This window comes from Ovis aries, chromosome 2, assembly GCF_016772045.2.
Source record: "Ovis aries strain OAR_USU_Benz2616 breed Rambouillet chromosome 2, ARS-UI_Ramb_v3.0, whole genome shotgun sequence".
In the NCBI taxonomy this organism is placed as follows: domain Eukaryota; kingdom Metazoa; phylum Chordata; class Mammalia; order Artiodactyla; family Bovidae; genus Ovis; species Ovis aries.
The window spans coordinates 177343289-177367920 of record NC_056055.1 but is presented as its reverse complement, the minus strand read 5'-3'; the positions used below and the strand labels follow the sequence as shown (position 1 = coordinate 177367920).

At 41.0% G+C, this 24632-nt stretch overlaps 1 protein-coding gene across 27 annotated transcripts in view; it reads right to left on the bottom strand.

Moving 5' to 3' along the window:
* The window catches only part of NCKAP5 (NCK associated protein 5), a 1152446-nt gene that overhangs the window by 960355 nt on the left and 167459 nt on the right, over positions 1-24632 (bottom strand). For 13 of the 27 annotated variants that reach the window (XM_060410117.1, XM_060410132.1, XM_060410119.1 and 10 more), the window contains exons 2-3: positions 8046-8188; positions 7823-7952 (exon numbers count right to left, since the gene is read on the bottom strand). The exons of 1 other annotated variant lie outside the window; for it this stretch is intronic. In XM_060410117.1, coding sequence (XP_060266100.1) covers positions 7823-7891 — 69 coding nt within the window. In that variant the 5' untranslated portion in view covers positions 7892-7952; positions 8046-8188. The remainder of the gene's footprint in view (positions 1-7822; positions 7953-8045; positions 8189-24632) is intronic. 13 more of the 27 variants (XM_060410129.1, XM_042244936.1, XM_060410120.1 and 10 more) reach the window with 1 other exon arrangement.

Sequence of the window (24632 nt, the reverse complement as noted above, 5' to 3'; positions counted from 1 at the left end):
GTCTAGAGGTAGCCAGATCTGAGTTGAAATCCCAGCTCATCACTCACTCTAATTCCCTTTGCAGTCCTCTAGCCTTGAGGAAGTTGATGAGCTCATTAAGCCTCAGATTTCTCATTTGTAAAATAGGAATAATTAGAGTTCCTACTTTAAAGGGCTTCATGAGTATTAAATGACAGTTTCAGTTTCCACCTAAAGTACTGAGCAGAGTGCCTGGCACATAGTAAGCCTCAACAAATTGCCGCTATTATTACTAAGGAAAGAAAGCCCTCCTGGTTGAGATTCAATGCATGACTCGATGTCTGCTAAGGTGGTTTCTGTATTAGACTCAACCAGCCCCGCTGCTGACACTCTAAGCCCCTTGGCTTGGGCATGGTCTACACATGGTCCTCTGTTCTTACTCTCCCTTCAGACTCTGTCCCCAGCAGTAGCACTGCTCAGTTCTTTAACCTCCCTTCCACCACTGTTCTCATCTCTTTCTGTTTGTCCAGAGCCCCTTTACAACCCTTAGCAACCAGGTATTGTGGGCTGTGCCCACTTAGTCAAACCTCTCCGGTCTTCCCCACCCACCACCCACACCCCTGAATCTGCCCTGAATCAATCCATAATCCCCATGATCTATCCATAGTCCCCATGATCTATCCATAGTCCCCAACGATCTGTGCTGAATCTGCCCTGAATCTATCCATAGTCCCCAAGGATCTGTGTTGCTAGAGAGCAGCTGGACAGGGTATTTCTCCAGTCCTCTCTTGACCTGGCACGATGGTCAAGATGCTGGGCTAAGCTAGTAGGCAGATTCACTAGGCAAATATCCATATAAGGATCTGACACTTCTCAAACTCTACAGTTTCCCACTTTTAAGGGGAGCAGTCAGATTCAGCAAGCCCCTTCAGAAAGGTGAATAACCTAGATAAAACCTGGTCTATTCTCCATTGTTGCTTTTTCTTTAAAAAAGACTGGCTGAATCCTCAGACATCAAACCACACCCTCCAACTCTAGGCTCCAATGCATGGTCTGTTCTTAGGACATCTAACAGATGGCTAAGAGAATAGCCCCATTAGAGGGAAAAATGTGGTTGGGAAATAAGAAGCTCCCTCACATTCCTTGACCCTCCTTCACTTGATGCTCACTTGGGAAATCTCAAACAATCTTGACACCAGAGAACAAAGGTCAAGCTTCCCAGGGGACAGCTTGGCCTTTGCCCAGTGGTTACAGCACTGAGTAAACCATACTTTACATTTGCTTCCAATAGTAGAACTGGTCAAGGGTAGTTAGGATTTGAGTAGCTAGAAACCTCCTGCAAACTGGTAGTTTCTACACAGCATCCCTCCAGTGAGGGGTGGTCCAACTATAACACCAAAAGAGTAGAGAAGGCTGAAGAAATGCCTGCAGCATTCCAAGGTACAGACTTTTTCCTGAGTATTCACAATCTAATGGCTACTTTGAGCCACACTAACCATGACCTTACTTCATGTTTAGAAAAAGTCTCAGTGAGTTGGGAACCTTCTAAAATCTTTCCCTTTGCTCAACTTCTGGCCACTTGAAGATCTTCATTTTTATGTTAATAGCCTCAACCTATCCCTTTGCCTGCCTTGGTGTATTGTGTATCCTAAGGGGAAATACAAATCACTACTCAGAAAGGCAGCACTCAGGACAAATCCAACCTGGACTCTCAAGTTTCCCATTTCTGTAATGTGTGCATATACCCTGTAGAATCCAGCCTGCTGCCTGTCTTTGTAAATAAAGTGTTATTGGCACACAAGTCCCGCCCACTGATTCGTGTCTTGTCTGTGTCTGCTCTCAGGCTACAACGACAGAGTTGAATCGTCATGACTCCTCCTTGGGCCTGCAAAGACTCAACTGGTCACTCTCTGGCTGTTTAGAGTTTGCTGAGCCCTACTTTGAATAGCTTCCAGTCACTAAACATGCGGATATAACTGAAGATAAAACAGCAGAAAGGTTTAATTCTGTGTGTTAGTCAGAGCTCTGTGTGTGTGTGTGTGTATGTGTGTGTGTATGAATAAAGAGATTTATTATGAGAGATTATACTTGTGATTATGGAGGCTGAGAAGTCCCATCACTCTCTGGGAGATGGAGGCCCAGGAAAGCTGGTGCTATAGTTGATTCTAAACCCCAAGGCCTGGGAATCAGGGAGCCAATGATACAGGTCTCAGTCTGAGTACAAAGGCCTAACAACCAGGAACACCCTTGTCTGAGGACTGAAGAAGATGAATTCACCCACCGTCTGCCTTTTTGTTCTATATAGGCACTCAACAGATCAGACAATATCCACCCCCATTGAGTAAAGCAGTCTTCTGTGTTCAGCCTACCAATGCAAATCATAATCTCTGATGGAAACACCAGCAAGACACACCCAGAAATAATGTTTTGCCAGCTATCTTGGCATCCCTTAGCCCAGTTGAAGTGAATATAAAATTAACCATTACAATTTGATATAAGGAAGAAGTTTTCCTGGGAAAAAAATGATTCAGCAATGAAGTGAGTTGTCACCAAGGGGCATAGCACAATATCCGTGGGTTGCCTCTTTCTCTTCTATCTCAGTCTTCACTTCCTAAATTCTCTCCATTGCTTCAAAGAACAGCTATAACTGCAACTTCCGTGTGGTGTCTCCTTACATCCTCCCAGAAGGATCTCAACTCCTATCACTGTCAATGTCACACCTGATTTACCTTCTCTGTGTTGTCATTTTTCCTCTTTAATAGGTTAGCTTCTACAGATGAACTATAAACACTTTGAGAAGGAGTATTACCTTGTATCAGGCAGGGGCACCCTGCAGGAAAAAGATAGCACACCCAAACCACCTAACTGAGGAAATTTTGGTAAAAGAAATTATTCACTGAAGTGTGGGCAGATCAAAAAACAAACCAATGTGAGATGGACTGGCGACATCCAGGAATCATCACTACCATAATGTTTGTAGGAACCTGGGGAGAGAGCAAGTGCCAGAACACAGAGAGCTGTGATTATAACCACAGCTACAGTTGTGGGATAGGATTGCCCAACAAAAGCCGTGGACTTGGGAAGAGTAGCCCAGTCACTGTGGTCCACAGCCAGGCAGGGAGACAGCAGGAAAACAATTACCTTGACCTCTGTCTCCTCCCAACCAATGACGTCCTGCTAGGTCAACCCATTGGCCAAACTGAATGAGCTGCCAGAAGGCCAGGAATTCTTTTGACAAGGTCCATGCGGTACATCCTGCAGGGAAGGACAGCCAGGTAGAGAAGGATGGAGTGCAACTGGAGTGGGGGTGGGGTGGGGGAATGGCAACTATCCAGCACATCCCATGGCTACTAACGCATCTTAAATATAAAGCAGGTTTTCAGTGGTGCTTGTTGATCCACAAAGTTAATGTAGCCTGTGGAAGGCCTAATTACTCTAATGATTTGGATGCAAACCATCAAAGAGGTTGAAGGATGAACTGAAGGTCAAGCATAGGGCCTTTCCTGCTGCCACAAATCTATCAAAACTGTGCTGAGGTTAGGTGTAAGGATCTAGTACATTTTGTCTTCCTTTTGGTGAGGGAGAAAGGATTGGGGTACCAACTGCAATTCATCATTCATAAGAGAAACCGTTATACCTATCTGTACTTAAAAGCAAAAAGCATTCTTTCCAAAATTGAAAGAGAATCTTTGTTCTTGAAATGTGAGCTGGTAAAAATGATAATTCATTCCCTGACTTGCTCATCAGTTAAATGCTATCACAGCTATAAGTGTCAAATAGCTAAACACATAGCCTGGGGATGATTCTTACAAATAAAGCACATTATGAAATGCTGACTTTTTCTGATCAGAAAACATCCTGGGGTGTGCGCTGAAGAGCTCTGGGTCAAGAAGAGGCCCCAATTCCTGGGGTGATTTTTATTGTTATCATAGAGAAGACTGTGCTTGCCATGGATATGTAGCTACTTGGCATACTCCTACTGGGGGGAGGCAAATGTGCAATCACTTGTCTTTCTCTCAGGGTCTTTACCCCTGACATTGAAACATATGTTTCATTTCAGTTTCACTTCCCTGCCACGTTTGTCTTTAAAAGGATGATTTACCAAGTAAAAAATCATCAACATCAAAGAATACTCAACCCTTACTAGAGTGAGCATGTGTGCAGACACACACACACGCCCTCCCCGTGTCACATCCTGAAAGAAAAACTGTGACCAAGGACCACAAACTCATATTCCCGCATTTGGAGCTTTTCTTCAGTATCTCAACTGTGAGGTTTTTTATTCTGTGGTTCTTCAAGTACAAAATTTTAAAAACTGTTGCAGGGGGGCAATAATTTCTACTCAACATTTCACGATTTGATTATGAAAAATAAAAAGTGTAATGAAGTTAATAGCCCCTTATCCTTGCAGTACATTCCAAGGAATTTTTTGCCTGCAAAAATCTGTAAGTGGAAATTACCTCTGGGCCCTCTAATTCTCAAAAATATGGCTCATAACGATTACTGCAGTGGAATGTCAAGACTTAAGAGTTCAGTATGTTTCTCTTTCCTCTGCTCAGTTTTCCAAAAGGATCTTCTCTTACTGGGTTATTATTAGAGAAAGAAAAACAAAGAAGTGAATCTTCAGGTTGGAAACTTCACTTCTACTCTTGGCTGTACCCTAGTTGTGTAGCCTCAGGGAAAGCATTTAACCCTGCTGATTATTAACTATCAGCTTGGCCAAAAAGTTTGTTTGGGTTTTTCCATAACATTTACTGAAAGAAATATGAATGAATTTTTTGACCAACCCAATACTTTTTCTGTAAAGTGGGGGCACTAGATAACCCATTCTCAAATTGCATTCTACAATTTAAAAATAGAATAGAATTGAGTGGGATAGAATGACACAGAGTAAACGTGCCTTGGGAATGAAGTGTGTGTGATATAATACCAGGTGTTTCTTAATTTTTTTTTCCTTGTATTTCCCAGAAACCTTGGTCTAGAATCATCCTTGTGTGCTTCTTGCCTAGTTATTTGTGTGGTTTTGGCATGGAGCCCAAGAAGAGGACAAAGTCTTGGGTTCAAGTCCCTTACAGGCCAGTCAGCTTTAATCTCCCTCATCTGTTTCTCTTAGCGTCACAATAAAATTCACTTAAGGGCCTTTCAATGGGTCTCACACCCTAAAAACCAACCTGACAAGAATCACCTTGCTGTCATTGTTCCACCAGTGGCATCCTATGTGAGGAAAGAACATAACAGTGAAATAGAAGACAAAAATCAGTCATATGGCCTGTATTGTATAATGATTAATGGTATTCAAGCATTCCTATACATGGAGCCACAGAGTCATAGGAGAGCACACCCACACACTCTTTCAGGATTTTCCCAACATTCTCATGCAAATGTCACACTCAATCTGCCTCCAGGAAACAAGGAAGATATTTCATTAGTGCAAAAACCCTTCCAATCATCATTTAGGGAGATTTAACAGGTTGATGATTCTCAAGTGGTACCAAGCAACACATTCTTTTCACAGTGCTCTCTGACACTGTAAGAAACAGATCCACAGCCCTCACAAGACTCAGGCTAGAGCCACATGCCAATGGAAATGCAAGCTTAGCTTGGGGATTTCAGCCCGCACAGGTAATATGAAGGGCTTTGATTTATGCTCACAGTCAAGTCTGGCCTAAGGAAAATTTAAATGTGGGCAAAACTTCATTGAAACACCTTCTCTGATTTTCAGATTCCTCATACCCTTGTGATAATCCATGTCCCCTTTCCTCCTTGCCCCAACCCAGTCCTACACACCAGGACTCCATGCTCTGCATGTGTTTCTTTACCAATAACTTCAACAAAATTCTACTCATCTGGCTGACACCTGAGTATGATCCAAGACCTTTTATTAGTGAGTGCTACTGTGAATGATTAAAAGACAATAGCTTACACTGTTTGGGAGAAACATCTTAGGAACTTGTTTGGACATCAGCGAATTTTCGAAGATAGCTGCTCTCATTTAGGGATCCCAGACCTCAGCTGCAACATTTCCAGCCTCCAGCCACTCCTGCTCGCTTCAGAAAGGCCACCACAGTCTAAAGGGCTCTGGTCAATCTATCCTGTTACTGTTTGTCCTGAATTCAAGGGTTGTTGTATACTGACAGACTCTCACAGTTTGTCTCAAGTCTGAAGTCAAGGGGAGATTCTATCAGCAACCAAGGACCTTTGTTCAGTCCTGAATGGTGGCTTTTTCCTTCAATTCCAGGGCTTGTCCTTATATTGTGCTCCAAAGCATATAGTTATACCATCCCTTAGAATGTCTAGTTTGTTAATATGAATACACTGTACCCTTAAAGCTGTTAGTGCATTTTACCTTCATTTCAAAAATCTGAAAATAAGGCTAGCATATTCCTGAACTCTTGGTGAAATTTAAATGTGAATAAAATAGTATGATACCCTCCTCCAATCAAACAAAGACAATAGCTTAGTTTAGCTTCTTTGAGCCCTAAGGCAGAATTATGAGCTTTAGGGAGTAATCAGTAAGGATGATGCTTCTGGGTTTAGAGAAACTTTCTTTTACTACTCATATTATATATACAATGTGAGTGCCTGGCTAGGCATAAGACAGACCCTACTGGCAGATTGATATGTAAGAAGTGTTTCCTTTGGCAAAGAGAAAAAGGGGAAGCTGAGAAATTATCTTTTTATTCTAAGTTTCCCTAGAAGTTGCAAAGGGTATAGACAGAAACACACACACACACACACACACACACACACACACACACACACACACACACACACTATTTTCACCACACTCTACCTAGAGACAGAAAAACCTCAGAGATGAGAAGAAGGTACATCCACTGGGAGAAGAACTTCAAATCCTATAAGAGTTCTTAGCCTCTGAAGGTATGTTGCTCAGTACCTACCTCAGTCAGAGAGACAGAAAAGTTGATGTTAATAACCGAAGAACTAGACACAAAAGTTTAATGCAATCCTTTTCTCAATTCCCAGAAACTCACATCTATGAACAGTTTGTGATGTGAAACCTTAGCAGTCAGAGATTGGAAAAGGGCAATTGATAAATCACTTCAACAAATCTTTTATTGGACATTTACTCTGACCCAAATTCCAGGCCAGGAACTGGGAAGACACAGAATGAATAAACCACGTTCCTCAACAACATGCCAAAGAAGGAACTAAGCTACATTTTCATGTGAGTAAATGGCCAAAAGAGAAAGGAGTGACTTGCTCCATTTGGTTTCTTATTCTGTTCAGATGCTACTTGAGTAAGTGACCAAAGCATCTTAGTTCAGACTGTGACAGAAGCGCCAACATTCAGAAATCACTGATTTAGTCTATTTCTTTGAACTAACCAGATTCTCATACATGAAACCCAACCAATTTAAGAATGATGATTATCAGCGTTCAAACTTTATAAAGTTTATGGACCAAGGAAATAATTTCTATACCTAAGATCTCAGAGATGTTCTCTTCTCTTCAGTATTAGAAACCCTTCTGAATTCTTGTTCAACTTATCCCCAAAGTTAAGATAAGTGGGTGACAGGACAACTATAAATAGGCTTGGCATTTGGCATTAGCTGTACAGTAGTGTTTTTGTATGGGTTAAAGTCTACTTCAGCTGGAATTAATGTAATTACATGTAATGCTGACAGATTATGACATTTGCCTATTAGGACACTATACAAACATTCCAATAACTTGCTGGCTTTTGACTTTGTAAAAAAATAAGTGAAACAAAAATCCCAGGGGATATTGCTAACAGGGTAACTGGAATAGAGGCTTTTGAAAGCATGGGGTTCAAGAAATCACAAAGAATAATGCATTTCAAGCCAAAATATATAGAGTGTAATGAATATTTAGTACTTACCACGAGACTGCTATCTAAAGACAGCCTTTTCCCAAAGTCCCTTTTCTCAAGCTGTCTCTTTCCCTCCATGGGTGAAGTGATTTATTTTCCTTTGTGATTTATAAGAATTCCCCTTCTGTTGCCAGGGTCACTGCAAAAAGTGAACATGTGTTTTACTATCTGAGTGAATAGTGTTTAGACCCTTGTTTTTCACTTTCTAACCAAGTGTTGAATCCAAACATACCCAGGCCCATATCATAAGTTTAGAACTGGACTCGGAAGCTCTCTCCAGCTGCCAAGGTCAGAGTAGTCTTCATGGAGGCCCCTGTGTTTTCACAGGTTTTGCTAGCCGAGTTGGGGAATGGGTTTGCAGGTCGAATCAGCAGACTGTGGTGGAGAAAAGCAAACAGTTTCATGCCACACTTGTTTCATACCCGTCCTCTCTCTCTTCGCCAGCATCAACCTGTTGCCAAGTACATAGCTGCTGTCTGCAAATTCCAGGAGAGCAAACGAACAAAGCCACAGCCCATATCCTAGAGTTGTTGAGTCCAAAACCCAGTGAGGGGAAACTGAAGCCTGAACATTACTGTCAATATTTAATTTAAAAATATTTAATTTAAACCTGTTTGAGGAACATTATAAGATACATTCACTTTGGGATGGGTTGAATCAGAATGAATGGTGATGACATCATTATCGTTACTGAGTGATTTAAACACCCACTGAATTACATCAAATCAGATAGAGTCAACCCCTGCACTCCACTGAGTTGCTTGTTCTATAATGATTCAGAATTCTATTTCATAACGATGCATTATATGTATTAAACATTAGCTTCCAGTTTTTACCAAGATATAAAATGCTGGAAATGAAAGAAAGGTTTAAATCCAGGCGTTTCTACCTACTAGCCAAGTGACCTTGTACAAGACACCGAGGTTCTCTGAAGCTAATCTTTCTCCACTGCAACAACAGATAAAAAATGGCCATCAAATGATGTATATAAAAATGGTTTAAATGACAACTTATACTTAAGTTCTAATTACACAAAGATTATGTTAAAAACCAGCTAACCTTAAATACAAGTCAACATAATTTAATATATCTTTGATAATTCAGAAGTTACTCTGAGGTACAGAAATTGCTCATCGTCTGCAGAAAACACTCTTTATATCAGTCATTGTACTGCCAATATAGGAAGAGCTGAGATTAACAAAATACAATACCAACCGGTTTCTAATAGAATTGAGAAGAAATACCTTTTAGAATTACTCCAACTGCTCCAAGTTTAACAAGGATACAACAGATGAGACTGCACAGCCCATACGCAGTATGTGGCCTCTTTCCCTTGGCTTCCTCTGCCAGGAAGAGAGTTGAGACAGCTGTGCCCCAGGCAGGGTTTGCCCACATTATAGTCAATTTGTCAGAAACTGATGGGCTCCTTTTCCAGTACACATTCCCTCCTCCATCTTAATCATTCCATCTCTCGTTTTCAGAAACATTCATTTTAATTCATTACTAGTCCACTCAGAAACTCCTAGGAGTCCACTCTAACAAGGATAAAATCCAAAATTTTCAACATCACATTCAAGTTCCTGCCAACCAGTCTTTTACAATCCCCAAACACACTAAGAGGGTTTCCCAGGTGGTGCTAGTGGTAAAAACCTGCTTGCCAACGTGGGTAGATGTAAGAGATGTGGGTGTGATCCATGGGTTGGTAAGATTCCCTGGAGGAGGGCATGACAACCCACTCCAGATTCTTTCCTGGAGAATCCCAGGGACAGAGGAGTCTGGAGGGCTACCGTCCATGGGGTCACAAAGAGTTGGAGGTGACTGAGCACTTGAGCCAACTGAAATTTATTTGGGAGCTTGTCTTTCCTGCTTTCAGCTGTCCCCAACCGTTTTGCAGCCGCCTCCTCATCTCTATGACTTTATGCACTGGTGACTCAGAATACTCTCTGTGATAATCAGTCCAGCTACAGAGACCACTCAGACCCTGAGAAGTCCCTGTCCAACAAAAGCATACTATCCTGAGTCTTATTCCCAAGAACTTTGGGGTTTAATAGATCACAATAGATGATACTTTGGCATTTAGCTCATATTTATGAACATTATTGATTGGAGGATTTTTGCAGAAACTAATGTGTGTGTTTGGCACATTGTTATTTAAGTGAATATTGATAAGTTTCCACTCTATAACATTTGGATAAAAAAAGATGTATTAATACATCTCTGGTCAATAAGTTGTTAAGTGCCTAATAAGTGGAGGACTCAATATTTCTGTTGTGTTGTGTTTGCAAAACAGCCACATATAACAAAGATCAAGCCCTTGCCTTCATGAAAATTAGTGGGAGGAGTGTGTGTGTGTGTGTGTGTGTGTGTGTGTGTGTGTGTGTACTCAGTCACGTCCAATTCTTCGCCAGCCCATGGACTGTAGCCCACCAGGCTCCTCTGTCCGTGGGCTTCTCCAGGCAAGAATATGGAGCAGGTTGCCATTCCCTACTTCAGGTGACGTTCCTGACCCAGGGATCAAACCCACGTTTCTTGTATCTCTTGCATTGGCAGGTGAGCTCTTTACCACTGAGCCACCTGGGAAGACCAGTGGGATGATACAGAAAACAAATAAATAAACAATTCCAAATTATGATAGATGCCTGCTACTGATGCCAAGCTTGGCCTCTCTAGACTGGTGAAGAACTGAATCTCAGAGACAGACTTTTGGGTGAAGTAGAAAAGGATGGCTTTAATGCTCTGCCAGGCAAAGTGGGACACAGTGAGATCTCACCCTTGAAAACTTTGCGTCCCACCTCAGAGGACTTGATGAGGGGTTTTATAACAATGGTTCAAAGGTGGGGTCTCTGACAAGACTAGGGTGTGTGTAGGGCCTGCACTCCTTTAACCTTGCCTCAGGTGGTCAGTTCTCCCAAACTTGATGAGCTTCTCTGGTCTCTTCAATCTTGCCTTTAATGGTTTTGCGATTGCTCCTCCCTTCATTAGAAACTATTCAAATCTGCCCTTTGGAACTCAGGGAAGGTCCTTGGGGGTGGAGTCTTACCTTTCAGAAACAGGGGGGAAAAAAAAGCTCTCTGTGTCCCGGAGCCCCATAGGGCCTAGACTGGTTTCACTATGAGGAAATAACCACCAGTAGTTGGTATAACATAGGGTCAGGTATAAGAAAAGAGAACAAATTTTAGATAGAATGGCAAGGGGAGGAGCTAGACATATAAAAGCATGGGTAAAGAGCATTCCCAGTAGAGGAGTCAGTCTTTCTGCTGGGAAATAGCTGGGAAAAAGGTTTGTGTGCCCCAAAACTTGGGACCATGTTCTTAGGAATAAAGCAAGTTAGGAAGAGTCTGAGAAAAGCTCTAAAATGTAACAACTAGATCACACAGGATCTGGTAGGTCAAGGTGACTTGTTTGTTCTAAACACAATGGTTAATCTTTAGATTTGATTCTCTACTGTTTACCAATTGATCATGTTAAACAAATTATTATTGTTGTTCTGTTTGTGACATCAGTTCAGTTCAGTCCAGTCACGTCCAGCTCTTTGCAACCCCGTGGACTGCAGCACGCCAGGCTTCACTGTCCATCACCAACTCCCAGAGCTTGCTCGAACTCAATGTTCATCAAGTTGGTGAAGCCATCCAAGCATCTCATTCTCTATCGTCCCCTTCTCCTATTGCCTTCAATCTTTTCCAGCATCAGGGGCTTTTCCAATGAGTCTGTTCTTTGCATCAGGTTGCCGAAGTATTGGAGCTTCAGCATCAGTCTTTCCAATGACTAGTCAGGACTGATTTCCTTTAGGATTGACTGATTTGATCTCCACGCCATCCAAGGAACTCTCAGGAGTCTTCTCCAACATCACAGTTCAACAGCATCAATTCTTTGGCACTCAGCTTTCCTTATGGTCCAACTCTCACATCCACACATGACTACTGGAAAAAACATAGCTTTGACTATACAGATCTTTGTCAGCAAAGTAATGTCTCTGTTTTTTAATATGCTGTCTAGGTTGGTCATAACTTTTCTTCCAAGGAGCAAGTGTCTATTAGTTTCAAGGCTGCAGTCACCATCTGCAGTGATTTTGCAGGCGAAGAGGATAAAGTCTGTCACTGTTTCCATCGTTTCCCCATCTATTTGTCATGAAGTGATGAGACCAGATGCCGTGATCTTAGTTTTTTGAATATTGAGTCTAAGCATGGACCATTTAAAAATCTTTATTGAGTTTGTTATAATGTTGCTTCTGTTTTATGTTTTTGGTTTTTGGCTACAAGGCATGTGGGATATTAGCTTCCTGACCAAGGATGGAACCCACATCCTCTGCATTGGAAGGTGAAGTCTTAACCATTGGACTGCCAGAGAAGTCCTAACAAATTATTTAACCTATTGAAACTCCAGTTGATTCATCAATGAAAGGACACTAATAACATGATCTTCTTCTTAGTAATGGACTTCCCTGGTGGCTCAGGTGCTAAAGAATCTGCCTACAATGCAGGAGACCAGAGTTCAATCCCTGGGTCAGGAAGATACCCTGGAGAAGGTAATGGCAATCTATTCCAGTACTCTCGCTTGGAAAATCCCATGGACAAAGGAGCGTGATGGGCTACAGTCCATGGGATCGCAGAGTTGACATGACTGAGCAACTAACACTTTCACTTCTTTCTTCCTAGTAGGATTGTTGTGATGATGAATGAGATGATCCATTTAAAGATCACATAGTAGAATTTAAACTGAGTCCCTCTAAAACTGAGTTCTTCTGCTGAGTTTATGACTAATGTCTCCATCCAAAATGTTGGGGCTTCCCTGGTGGCTCAGTGGTAAACAACCTGCCTGCCAATGCAGGAGAAGCTGGTTTGATCCCTGGGTCAGGCAGACCCCTTGGATAAGGAAAACCTGCTCCAGTATTCTTGCCTGGAAAATCCCAAGGATAGAGGACCCTGGTGGGCTATAGGCTCACAAAAGAGTCGGACATGACTTAGAGACTAAACAACAGTAACTATCCAAAACATTATGCTCTTTCTTATCCATCACCTGTTCTCCTCAAGACTGAGAAGTATCAGGTCAAAGGGGGGACTGAAACCAAGCAGGATCCTGTGGGGCTCCTGGGTACAAATCCTTTCTGTGTCCCCCATTTCTTGTTTGCAGGAAACTGACTTCATTTAGCCTCCACGACATTCCCTGAGTTCTAAAGGGTATATTCAATCAGGTGCTGATCAGGGAAAGGAGGGGATGAAGAAACTAGGAAGCAGCAGCCAACAAACAATGCAGCCTTGGGGCAGGAATACTTGGAGCCTGATTCCTCCACAAATACTATACATAACAATATCTTTTATCTCTTTTGCAGGAACTAAGGCACTTAAGCAGGTGAAGGATGATAACTTCAAGATGAGCACAGGATTCCTGGAACACCACTTTCTGGGACATCACTCTGTTACCTCACCACCAATCAGAAGAAAGCTACACACCCTGCTACCCTCACCCTAAATCTTGCCCATGAAATCTTTTTCCCAAAAACCATTAGGGAGTTTGGAGATTTTTAAGCTTGCTTGGCCCTGCAATAAACATTTCTCTGCTCCTCCCCACAAAGAAAAAATTTAATTAAATAAATAAAGATCACATGGTAGTTAAGTTTTAAATGTTAGACATATTGATTATCCCTTCTGGTAAATAAGATTAAATTTATTAAGGAGCAACTCTAGTGGCTGGATTTTATGCTCTGAGATAGGCTGATGAAGTTGTTATTTTTGGAAATGGAAATCTTTTTGACAGTTCTCAAATAGTCTAGTCTGCTATATGGAAGGCTAATTGAACAGCTTAACCTGGTCAATTTCTTTTCACACTTTATGGTGCTAATTACACAGGCAAAGATTGACATTCGAAACATTTAGTGACTGAGATGGCACAAGTATTGATGGATCAGAAGGGAACAAAGGCAACAAGCAGTACAGCTCTAGCAGTGTATCCTGGGCAGTTACCAGCCTAAGTGTGTACTATCTCTGCCCCAAGAACTGAAAATTTGTAAATTAAACAATAAAACACATGCAAAGGATCAAAGTGAGTTATCCAAAAGGGTCAATGCAAGACCACCCAAAAGAAACAAAATGGCAGCCAGGATGTGTCAGTATGAAAAGAGGAGGAAGCCACAAAGGGAACATCAGAAATGTTGATACACTCTGCCCCCAGCACCATGGGGGTGCAGTGTCCTCGTGTATATAAACCCAACAAGGACTGTGGGTTTAGAGGAAAAGTGGGTATGTCAGACTTGAAAGGCACTTTGGGGCTTCCCTGGTGGCTCAGACCTTAAGAATCCACCTGCAATGCAAGCGACCTGGGTACGATCCCTAGGTTGGGAAGATTCCCTGAAGAAGCGAATGGCTACCCACTCCGGCATTCTTGCCTGGAGAATTCCACAGAGAGAGGACATTTTGTTATGACACTGGCTATTCAGATCTTCCAACAAACTCTCCTGATCAGAGACTGTCATAACCTCCTAATTTTATTTGATTACCATGTAGGGTTTTTTTTTTTTTTGGCTGTGTCAGGTCTTAGCTGCACAAAGGATCTTCATTGTAGCATAAGGAATCTTTCATTGCAGCATGTATACTATTCCATGCGGGGCACAGGCCTTTCTCTAGTTGTAGCTCACAGGTCCCAGGGCTTATGGGCTCTGTAGTTCTAGCATGCTTAAGTTGCCCTGCAGCACGTGGGACCTTTGTTCCCTGACCAGGGATCAAACTCATGCCCCCAGCACTAGAAGGCAGTTTCTCAAGCATGGACCACTAAAGAAGGCCCCCACCATGTGGTTTTAGTTGTAGAAGAAGAACATTCTGTCCAGCAAATGTAAGTAGGCAATGTTTTAGAAAGTTACATTTTTAGTAAAAATTTGCAATTTGACATTTGACTATTTATATTCATCATTTATACATTTCTTTAGTGTATTAGCTTGTGTGGCCAAAACAGAATACCACAGACTGGGCGGCTTAAACAATAGAAATTTATTTTCTCATGGTTCTGGCAGCCCAAAGTTCAAGATCAAGGTGCTGGCAGGGTTGGGTTTCTGGTGAGGCATTTCTCCTTAACTTGCATTTGGCTGCCTTCTCTGTGCATCCTCACGTGGCTTTTCTTTGTGCACACGCCGCTGGCGTCTCTTCCTTTTCTTATTAGGACACCCGTCTGATTGAATGGACCTTCCTTGGTGGCTCAGACAGTAAAGAATATGCCTGCCAACACAGGAGACCCGGGTTCAATCACTAGGTCAGAAAGATCGCCTGGAATGGTAACTCACTCCAGTATTCTTGCCTGGAGAATTCCATGGACAGAGGAGCCTGGTGAGTACAGTCCATGGAGTTGCAAAGAGTTGGACACGATTGAGCAATTAACACACAGAATGAATGAGACCTCGACTCTTATGGTTTCATTTAACCTTAATATCTCCTAAAATGCTCTATCTCCAAATAGAGGCACATTTGAGGTTGAGGCTTCAACATATGAATTTGGGTGGGAGAATACATTTCAGTCCATAATAATTAGTTTCAGTCAGATTTCAAAGCCTGGTCACATCTCATTGTACCAAGTCAGGAAAACTCTGAGTGTCAGTGACTACTCCCAGACCCCACCTCTCTCTAGTTATTTGATTACTGGATTCATGACCACCATCATCTGCATTTGCCTTGCACTGCTATAACTTCTTCTCTGTATTATAGGTCTAGAGGTACAAACTAAATTATCAAGACTTCTTAGCTGGTTGGTCAAGTTGGATGCCACCAATAGGAGGTAATGAGAGATCAGAACACAATAGGAAGGGAGAAGCCACTCTGCTTCCATCTCTAGATGGGCAGGATTAAAAACAAGGACTACCAGCTCCAGTAACTTCCATGATTCCTCCAACCATTCATCCTAAGAAAGGGCAGGAGCAGCTGCCCAGCCTTGAGTACCATAACCTTATGTCTTTTGCCCCTCCAGTCCTTCCAACAGCTTCACAACTGATTCCTTGCATTAAATCCCTCTCTGCTTGAAATAAGTAGTTTCTTTTTTCCAGGCTTGACCATGACTGAGGTCAAGATAGAAATGCCTTTGGACCAGGCAGCTGGTCTTCCTTGAGTAATCCCTGGCTTCATTCTTGTGAACCTTCTGAAACTTGTTGTTTTTGCTCAGTCACTAAGTCATATGCAACTCTTTGTGACCCCATGGACAGCAGCATGCCAGACTCCTCTGTCCTCCACCATCTCCCAGAGTTTGTCTAAGTTCATATCTATCAAATTACTGATGCTATCTAACCATCTCATTCTCTGCCACTGTACTTTCCTTTTGCCTACAATCTTTCCCAGCATCAGGGTCTTTTCCAATGAGTCAGCTCTTTGCATTAGGTGGCCAAAGTATTGGAGCTTCAGCTTCAGCATCAGTCCTTCCACTAAATATTCAGGGTTAATTTCCTTTAGGATTGACTGCTTTGATCTCTTTTCAGTCCAAGGGACTCTCAAGAGTCTTCTCCAGCATCACAATTTGAAGGCATCAATTCTTCAGTGCTCAGTCTTCTTTACAGTCCAGCTCTCACATCTGTACATGACTACTGGAAAACTCATAGCTTTGACTACACAGATCTTTGTTGGCAACTGATGTCTCTGCTTTTTAATACACTCTGAAATGAAAGCATGGAAATTAAAAATTCCACTAGGCACTTAGCTCTTGTAGAGCAGGAAAACTGTTTTATACCCCATGTTCTCCTAGGTAGTATAATGCTTGATGCATAGCAACATGGCAGATACTCAATGAGCATTTGTTGTTTGCATGGATAAATGAATGCTTGAATGTTTATGGCTATCTTCATGAATGCATAAAGAGCTGGGAAGCAATATAACATTGTTAAAGCAAATAAAGGCCATGGACATTCATAACACTGAAATTACTTTCTTAGAGAAACATACAGATATATCTAAGCCTCAAAGACAATATTTTACCATGATTTTAAAGCCCCTGTCAACCTAAACATTACTGCTTGGGCCTTGACTGCACCTACAAAGCACCATAATCCAGTCTTGCTTGTTTCTTTTCTATGGCTTCTTACATCTCTGTTTATAAAGAGCACATACCTGCCTCTGAGTGATGGGCTGGCTGTCTCTCCCTCCCTGTATGAGGAGGAAAATGGTCAGTGTTTAAGGAAGACAGGATATTAAGCATCTTCTGGTGACGGATGGTCATTGATAGCGATCTGCCCTCACATACATCTCTTTCTAGCTGATTAAAATACTATTTCTTGGTATCAGTAGAAATCTGAGTTGGCCTTAATAAACTCTCTTTAATTCTCCTCACAGATAGTAATGGCCTTTCAGTGTCAGACAGACACTTTAATATTCCTAAAGATGTCAGTAATTTCTTTTTTTTCTGTTAGACTTTAAAAGACTGTATAATTTTCAAGGGATAAGAACAATACCATTAAATAGAACCCCAAAGGCATATTTTCTCACATGCAAGGGTCACACACATGCAGACACATACTCTCAAAATATATGTACACACACACACACACACATACTCATATACTCACAAACATTCTGAAAACAGTTTTCTCCATCTCAATTTCTGCCTCTCTGATTCCTCCACTCCCCACCCCTGCTTTAAAATACTCATGGATGGTTGTGCCAGAAGACATGGTGGGAAACGGTAGAGCCAAAGTCTTTTGAAGGTTTGGTTCCCAGCACTCTTTGCCATGTAAATGTGAACATGTTTCCTAACTTCTATGAATTTACATATCATAATCTGCTCTCCTCAAGAGATGGCTGGTTTTAGAGGAAATAATGCAAGAAAAAGCCTTCTACTCTATATTTAAGATAGTTTTCAATCAGCTTCATTAACCAACAAACACAAAATATTATGACTGTGCACAGCCTAACAGCATCCAGAGAACAGACACTGTGTCACTCACTGGCACCTCCTTTGAGCACCCAACATACTGGCTCCTACATGATATAAACCCTAAAAAGTAATTTCAGAGTTGAATACAACAAGGGCAAAGATAAAATGTGCTGACCAGGTAGCTCAGAAGATCTCCTTCCTGGCTGTTCCTTAGGAACCCCTGGGGAGCTTATAAAATATACCAATGCTCAGGCCCCATCCCAGATCACTGAAGTCTCTTGGGGCATGGCATGGCACCCAACCCAGGGTATGGGGATAGCAGCCAGAATGGCAACCACTGGTGAGAGTGATGGTTCTCAGTTTTTGTTGCATGTTAGTTTCACTGGTAATCACCAAAACCCATCCCCAGACCGAATAAATCAGGACTGGATTTCTAAAGGTGGAAACTTCTCATCCTTTTAAGATACCTGAATGACTCCAACACACAGCCAATGGAACACAGTTTGAAGAGGTGAAGGTATGCACCCTGCCTTATTTTTTTATTGGCGTACAGCTGGTGGTGCAATGGTAAAGAATCCACTTGCAAACTCAGGAGACACAAGAGAAGCCAGTTTGATCTCTAGGTTGGGAAGATCCCATGGAGTAGGAAGTGGCAACCTACTCCAGTATTCTTGCCTGGAAAATTTCATGGACAGAGGAGCCTGGTGGGTTACAACCCATAGGGTCGCAAAGAGACATGACAGAGCACACATGCATACATAGTTGCTTTATAGTGTTGCACTAGTTTCTGCTATAAAACGAAGTGAATCACTTCCGTGTGTGTGTGTGTGTGTGTGTGTGTGTGTGTGTGTGTGTGTCCTCTCCACGCTGGATCTCCCTGCTATTCTTCCTCCATCCCATCTAGGTCATCACAGAGCACCTAGCTGAGCTCCCTGTGCTACGGAGTAGGTATCCACCAGCTACCTGTGCCACACATGGCAGGGCACATATGTCAATCTTGATCTCCCGATTCACCCCCACCTCTCCCCTTCAAGTCCACATGTCTACTCCCTATGTCTATTCTTACCCCTCAAATAGGTTCACCTGTACCATTTTTCTAGATTCCATATACATGTGTTAATATATGACATTTGTTTTTCTCTTTCTGACCTACTTCACTCTGCATGTCACTCTCTAGGTCCATCCATGTCTCTACAAATGATACAATTTCATTTCTTTTTATGGCTTAGTAAGATTCCATTGTCTATGTACATCTTCTTTATCCATCCATCTGTTGATGGGCATTTAGATTGCTTTCATGTTCTGATTATTGTAAATAGTGCTGCTATGAACACTGGGGTACATGTATCTTTTTGAATTATGGTTTTCTCAGGGTATGCGCCAGTATAAAATACTTAGAGGAAAGCATAGGAAGAACACTCTTTGACATAAATCATAGCAATATATTTTAGGTACTCTTCCTTGATCTCCTTCCCTTTCTCAAGGGCTGAGAGACAAAGTTGTTGACAGCAGCAACTGCCTTTCTTTAGTCACTGCAACCAGCAAGTCTTAATTTGCAAACTCTGACCCTAAAGAAGAGAAACATTAGAAATAAACAATTTGGACCTACACCTTCCTCCCATCCCACTCTCTAACCATCCTGCTTAAACCGGCCTTTGGCTTTATGGAGGTAATAAAGTTTATTAAAGACAGAAATATCAAATCTAGATTCCAAATTAACAAGCAAATATCATAGGAACTCAGGGTGAGGCTACCGCATCACTTAGAAAAGGAAGGAAAGAACTTCCTCTACCCAGGACAAGACTAAAAAATCTTGACACAAATGCTCCCAAACCCACTCCCGCCTCTCTCCCTCTTGTTCCCTACAAGCATTCTGCTCTCATTTCAAAGTGCAAGTAGCAGGAGGGGAAAAAAAAAGTTATGAATCTGTCATATTTGCATATAGCTATCAAACAGAACATTTGAAACTCCTGTCAGCTTTGTATTGAAATATTTTCATCCTGATTAAGTCCACATAAAGGAAAGCAATTGGTTTTCCTTATACTTAAAGTGGGCTTCCCTGGTGGCTCATACGGTAAAGCATCTGTCTGCAATGCAGGAGATCTGGGTTCAGTCCTTGAGTCAGGAAGATCCCCTGGAGAAGGAAATGGCAGCCCACTCCAGTATTCTTGCCTGGAAAATCCTATGGAAGGAGAAGCCTAGTAGACTACAGTCCAGCGAGTCGCAAAGAGTTGGACACGACCGAGCAACTTCACTTCACTTATACTTTAAACATATACATACAACAATTTCCTTTCAGAAGATGTATTGGCTCAATAACTTTCTTCTGGGGCTTTCCTGGAAGCTCAGTGGTAGAGAATCTGCCTGTCAATGCAGGAGACGAGACGTGAGTTCAATCCCTGGGTGGGGAAGATCCCCTGGAGAAGGAAATAGCAATAGCATCCCTCTCCAGTATTCTTGCCTGGAAAATCTCATGGACAGAGGAGCCTAGCAGGTTACAGTCCATGGGGTCACAAAAGAGTTGGACATGACTTAGTGACTAAACAACAACTTTCTGCTATGATACCATCCATTCATGAGCCATATGCATAAGTGTGTGTGCATGTGTACATATGCTTGTGTACGTGTGTGATTATATATGTGTATGCATGTGTGTGTGAGGTCATGTGTGTGTGTGTGCACGTGCAACTAAACAAAAATCTGCTGTCTTCATTCTGGACATAAGTGTTAAAAAACACAAAATTATGTAACTTTCAACTATAGTCACTCAGTCACGTCTGACTCTTTGTGAGCCCATGGACTATAGCCCACCAGGCTCCTCTGTCCATGGAATCTTCCAGGCAAGAATACTGGAGTGTGTTGCCATTTCCTTCTCCAGGGGATCTTCCTGACCCAGGGATCAAACCCGAGTCTCCCACATTATAGGCAGATTCTTTACCATCTGACTCACCAGGGAACATCTATTTAAATTGTAACAGCACCCTGAAATGGATTTAGAAGAAGATTGAATGAAAACAGACTTCCCAAATGTGATATCTCATCCTTGCCAGATACATTTGTGTCTGGAAACACTCTCTGAGGGATATGACAACAGGCTTTTTTTTTTTTTTTTAATGTGAATTGGAGGAAGATTGTGATCATGATGAAAACTGTTTTTGTTTTTTTTTTTAATTTTCTAAATGGAGGAATAGTTGATTTACAATATTAGTTTCAGCGGTACAACATAGTGATTCAAAAATCTGATTATCTTCCACTGATAGCTGTTATAAAACTTTGGGTATATTCTGTGTTGTCTATTATACCCTTGTAGCTTAGCTATTTTATACACAGTAGTTCATACCTCTTAATCTCCAAACCCGTCTTGTCCCTCCCCACTTCCTTCTCCCCACTGGTAACCACTAGTTTATTTTCTCTTCTGTGAGTCTATTTTTTATTATACTCACCAGTTTCTTTTATTTTTTAGACTTCATATATAAGTGATAACATAGAGTATTTGTCTTTCTGACTTATTTCATAATAGTTTCATGAGCCCATATTTATTAAACTTCTCAACCTAGAAGCTAGTCAGTGGCTTACAGTTGATGATTTAAATGCTGGACAGACTCCTAGGAATCACTGTTCCATGATCCCCTCCTCAGATAAATGGTGCCTCCAACACAGGGAAACAAGGGTATAGTAAAATCTGGGCCTGGTAATTTTGGATATTGCTTCAACATGTGGCTTTAGGAAGTTGAACAGTTAAAGAATTGATGTTAGTGTGAACTAAGATCCTAAAAGAACAAAGGATGGGAAAGCTCTCAGAACATCTAAAATATCCAAAATTCATTCATTTCCAATCCTTATTATTTAAATCTTTTAAAATTGATATCTAATTTACATACCATAAAATCCACTTTTTTAAAGTGCGCAATTCAGAGTCAACCCTTTCTACCACCCAAAACTGACTTATTTGTGACAGAAACTGGAGATACGCTATAGAAATGCAAAGAAAATCCCTCATCACTGCTGGAGCTTCATCAAACCTAACTGTCTAGTGTCACCATCCTTTTGAGCATCCATGACCATCCTGAGTTCAAATTCTCTAACTGAAGAGTTCTGTGACTATGAGCAATTTATTTACTATCTCTTGGCCCCTATGTCCTCATGGACAAAATGGAAGATAATGATGACAGCAATCATCTTAACAAGACTGTTCTCAGGATTAAAATGATGCCTGTTTTAAAATATTGCAGTAGATATTCAGTGACTGCTAGGAAAGATGCAACAGAATTCCGTTTGCTCAGAATTCAGTAATATTTGTTCATTCAATATGCATTATGTCCCAGGCCCTGAGTTAGGCCCTGTAAAGAGAAAGAAGACACAGAGAAGCAAAAAGGAGGAGGTGGAGAGAAAAGGGAGGATCTTGAGCAGGGGGGAATGGGGGCAGAGAAAGAGAAGAAAAAAGAAGGAAAGAAGGAAGATGTAAAGTATATATCCTCAAATTTCAAGGAAGTTTAAAATCTAAGAAGGAACGATATATATATCAATAGTAAAAAGTAAGGTTTAAAAACGTGAATGAATGAGTGAAAGGTTTCAGTGCAAAGAAGATTCACTTTTGGTTCAGATAATCCTGAAAAACTGGCTTTTATTGTCATTTGAAGTATTGACAACTAATTTCTAGACACAAACCATTGTCACATTTTTACAGTGTATGAGCTACAAAGCAAGAGACAGAATGGCAGGGGCTTGGACCAGGATAAGCATTTCAGCTCTGGCTGCTCTTCCGGAACCATCTGCTGTTTCTCTCCCAGTCTTTCTTTGTAAAGATTTTCTCTACTGTCTAGTTCCCTCCTTGGCCTCTTCTCCACTTATTGCTTGAAAAAAAGGTTGCAGATCATTATGGGAAATGTCTACACATTGCCCATAAACTCTGAATGGGAAAGTCAGTGTAGAAATGAAACAAATAAATGCAGTTTCAAAATAGATAAAGTGTGCACATAACCCCAGTGGACTGGAAGAATATTTAGATAAGTGACTAGGGAAAAGAATTTTCATGCTGTCATCTGCTAACGCTAATGATTTAATTAAATTAGAAAAATTCCACTGCCAAAAGTGAAAAATCCAAATATGTGGCGTGCTGGGGGAATTATAGACCCACTACCAAACACATTCTGTTCAAACTTAATTTTTTTACTTTAAGAAGGCCATGCAGAGCTACACTTAAAAAAAAACCCATTCAATTTCAAGAGAGTATTTTCCATCTGGGGCCAGTTGGGGAGAGTATGCTTTAAACTCTGTAAAAACGGCTGAGAGGCAACATGACTTGTTAAGGAAACAGTTTATGAAAAGCATCAGTTTAAAAAATCCAGCAAAAGATTTTACCATGACATTCCCATACATTGCTAAATTCATTATTGCTCATTAAATGTCTTTGCACACAAACGAAAAATCAAAATGATTCAGGAAATGGATACAGTAAAATCGAAAGCCAGTACATTTTTGTCAAGGCTTTAGCTGGTAATTAGAATATGTCTCCCTACTGAAGCTTTTTTTTTTTACTTTTTTCACTTTATCTAGTCTACTTTTAGAGTAACCTCCTCACACAATTCCCCTGTCCCAAATAATTTTGATGCAAAAAAAAAAATATTAGAATACTAGTAAATCAAAATTAAGGGATTAAGTCTTAAAAACCCATCAATATGCTGGAAGCCACAGAAAGAATTCTTAATAAACCGAAAGTGACATTAAAGATGTTCTAAGTCATACTAGCTGTCAAAATGAAAGGTATACAAATGTCTCAAAGATGTTTACCTTCTTAATTCAATGTTTAATTAAATTGAGTACTATTCATTTGTGGGGAGGAAAATGAGCTAAAATCTCTTTAAAAGGTGAAACAGTTGACCACCAACTTAAACTAACAGCTACAAAGACTTAAGCTTTGCTTTTGCGTTTATGTGTGTATATGCACATACTTATATGTTCAATATATGTATATGTGTTATCCACATATGTACATATATTTACATAGCACATATAAATATGTGTACACATACACATATATATGTATATATGGTCATTATTTCTTCCAAGTTATAAATAATAACAATCAAAACTTCTCATTATTTGAGCTTTTTTTTTTTCATGTGATGGGTTGATTCATTTTATTTGTCCTTTATTTGAAGGCTCAAGAATAAGAGAAGTCCTATGGATACCTGGGTAAACCAGTGCGTCTCAAATTCAAGAACAGGACTCACTGGTGGAGCTCATTAAAACACTGATTCTGATTCATTGGGTCTTGGTAAAGCCTGAGATTCTTCATTTCTAATAAGCTGATGTTCCTAGTCTGTGGATTGCACTTTGATAATAAAGGGTCTGAAACTTAGAGAATTTATCTGTATACATAGAAGAGTGAAATTCTGAGAATTTCCTCATAAAGCTATGCTCATCTAGCTAGATGTTCTGATGATGTAGTTCTTGACAGGACTTAAGATCCTTCACTGACTATACAGTTTAGCTTATTATGTACAATAATTCTAGCTTCTTTTCATACTTGCAATTACAGATCCTGAGGTTTAAATGCTTTCTTCTGGGATATCGCTTCACTTACCCACCAGAGCGGTCATTGCTTCTAAAATAAACCTAACAAGTGTATTTGGTAAATTTTGGTAATTACTTGAATCTACCAGGACAAACACCAGTAGTAAGAAATTCACCTGCCAATGCAGAAGTAAGTGACTCTGGTTCGATCCCTGGGTTGGGAAGCTCCCCTGGAGGAGGGCACGGCAACCCACCCCAGTATTCTTGCCTGGAGAAACCCATGGACAGAGGAGCCTGGCAGGCTACAGTCCTAGGGTTGCAAAGAGTCAGACATGGCTGAAGAGACTTAGCACGCATGCATCCACACAAACCAGGAATAAAGCTCACGCTGCCTTTCGCAGCATCCCATTTCACATTTGCGGTTTTTGCATGGTTAGAACATTTCAATCTGTCTCTTGAATTTTCA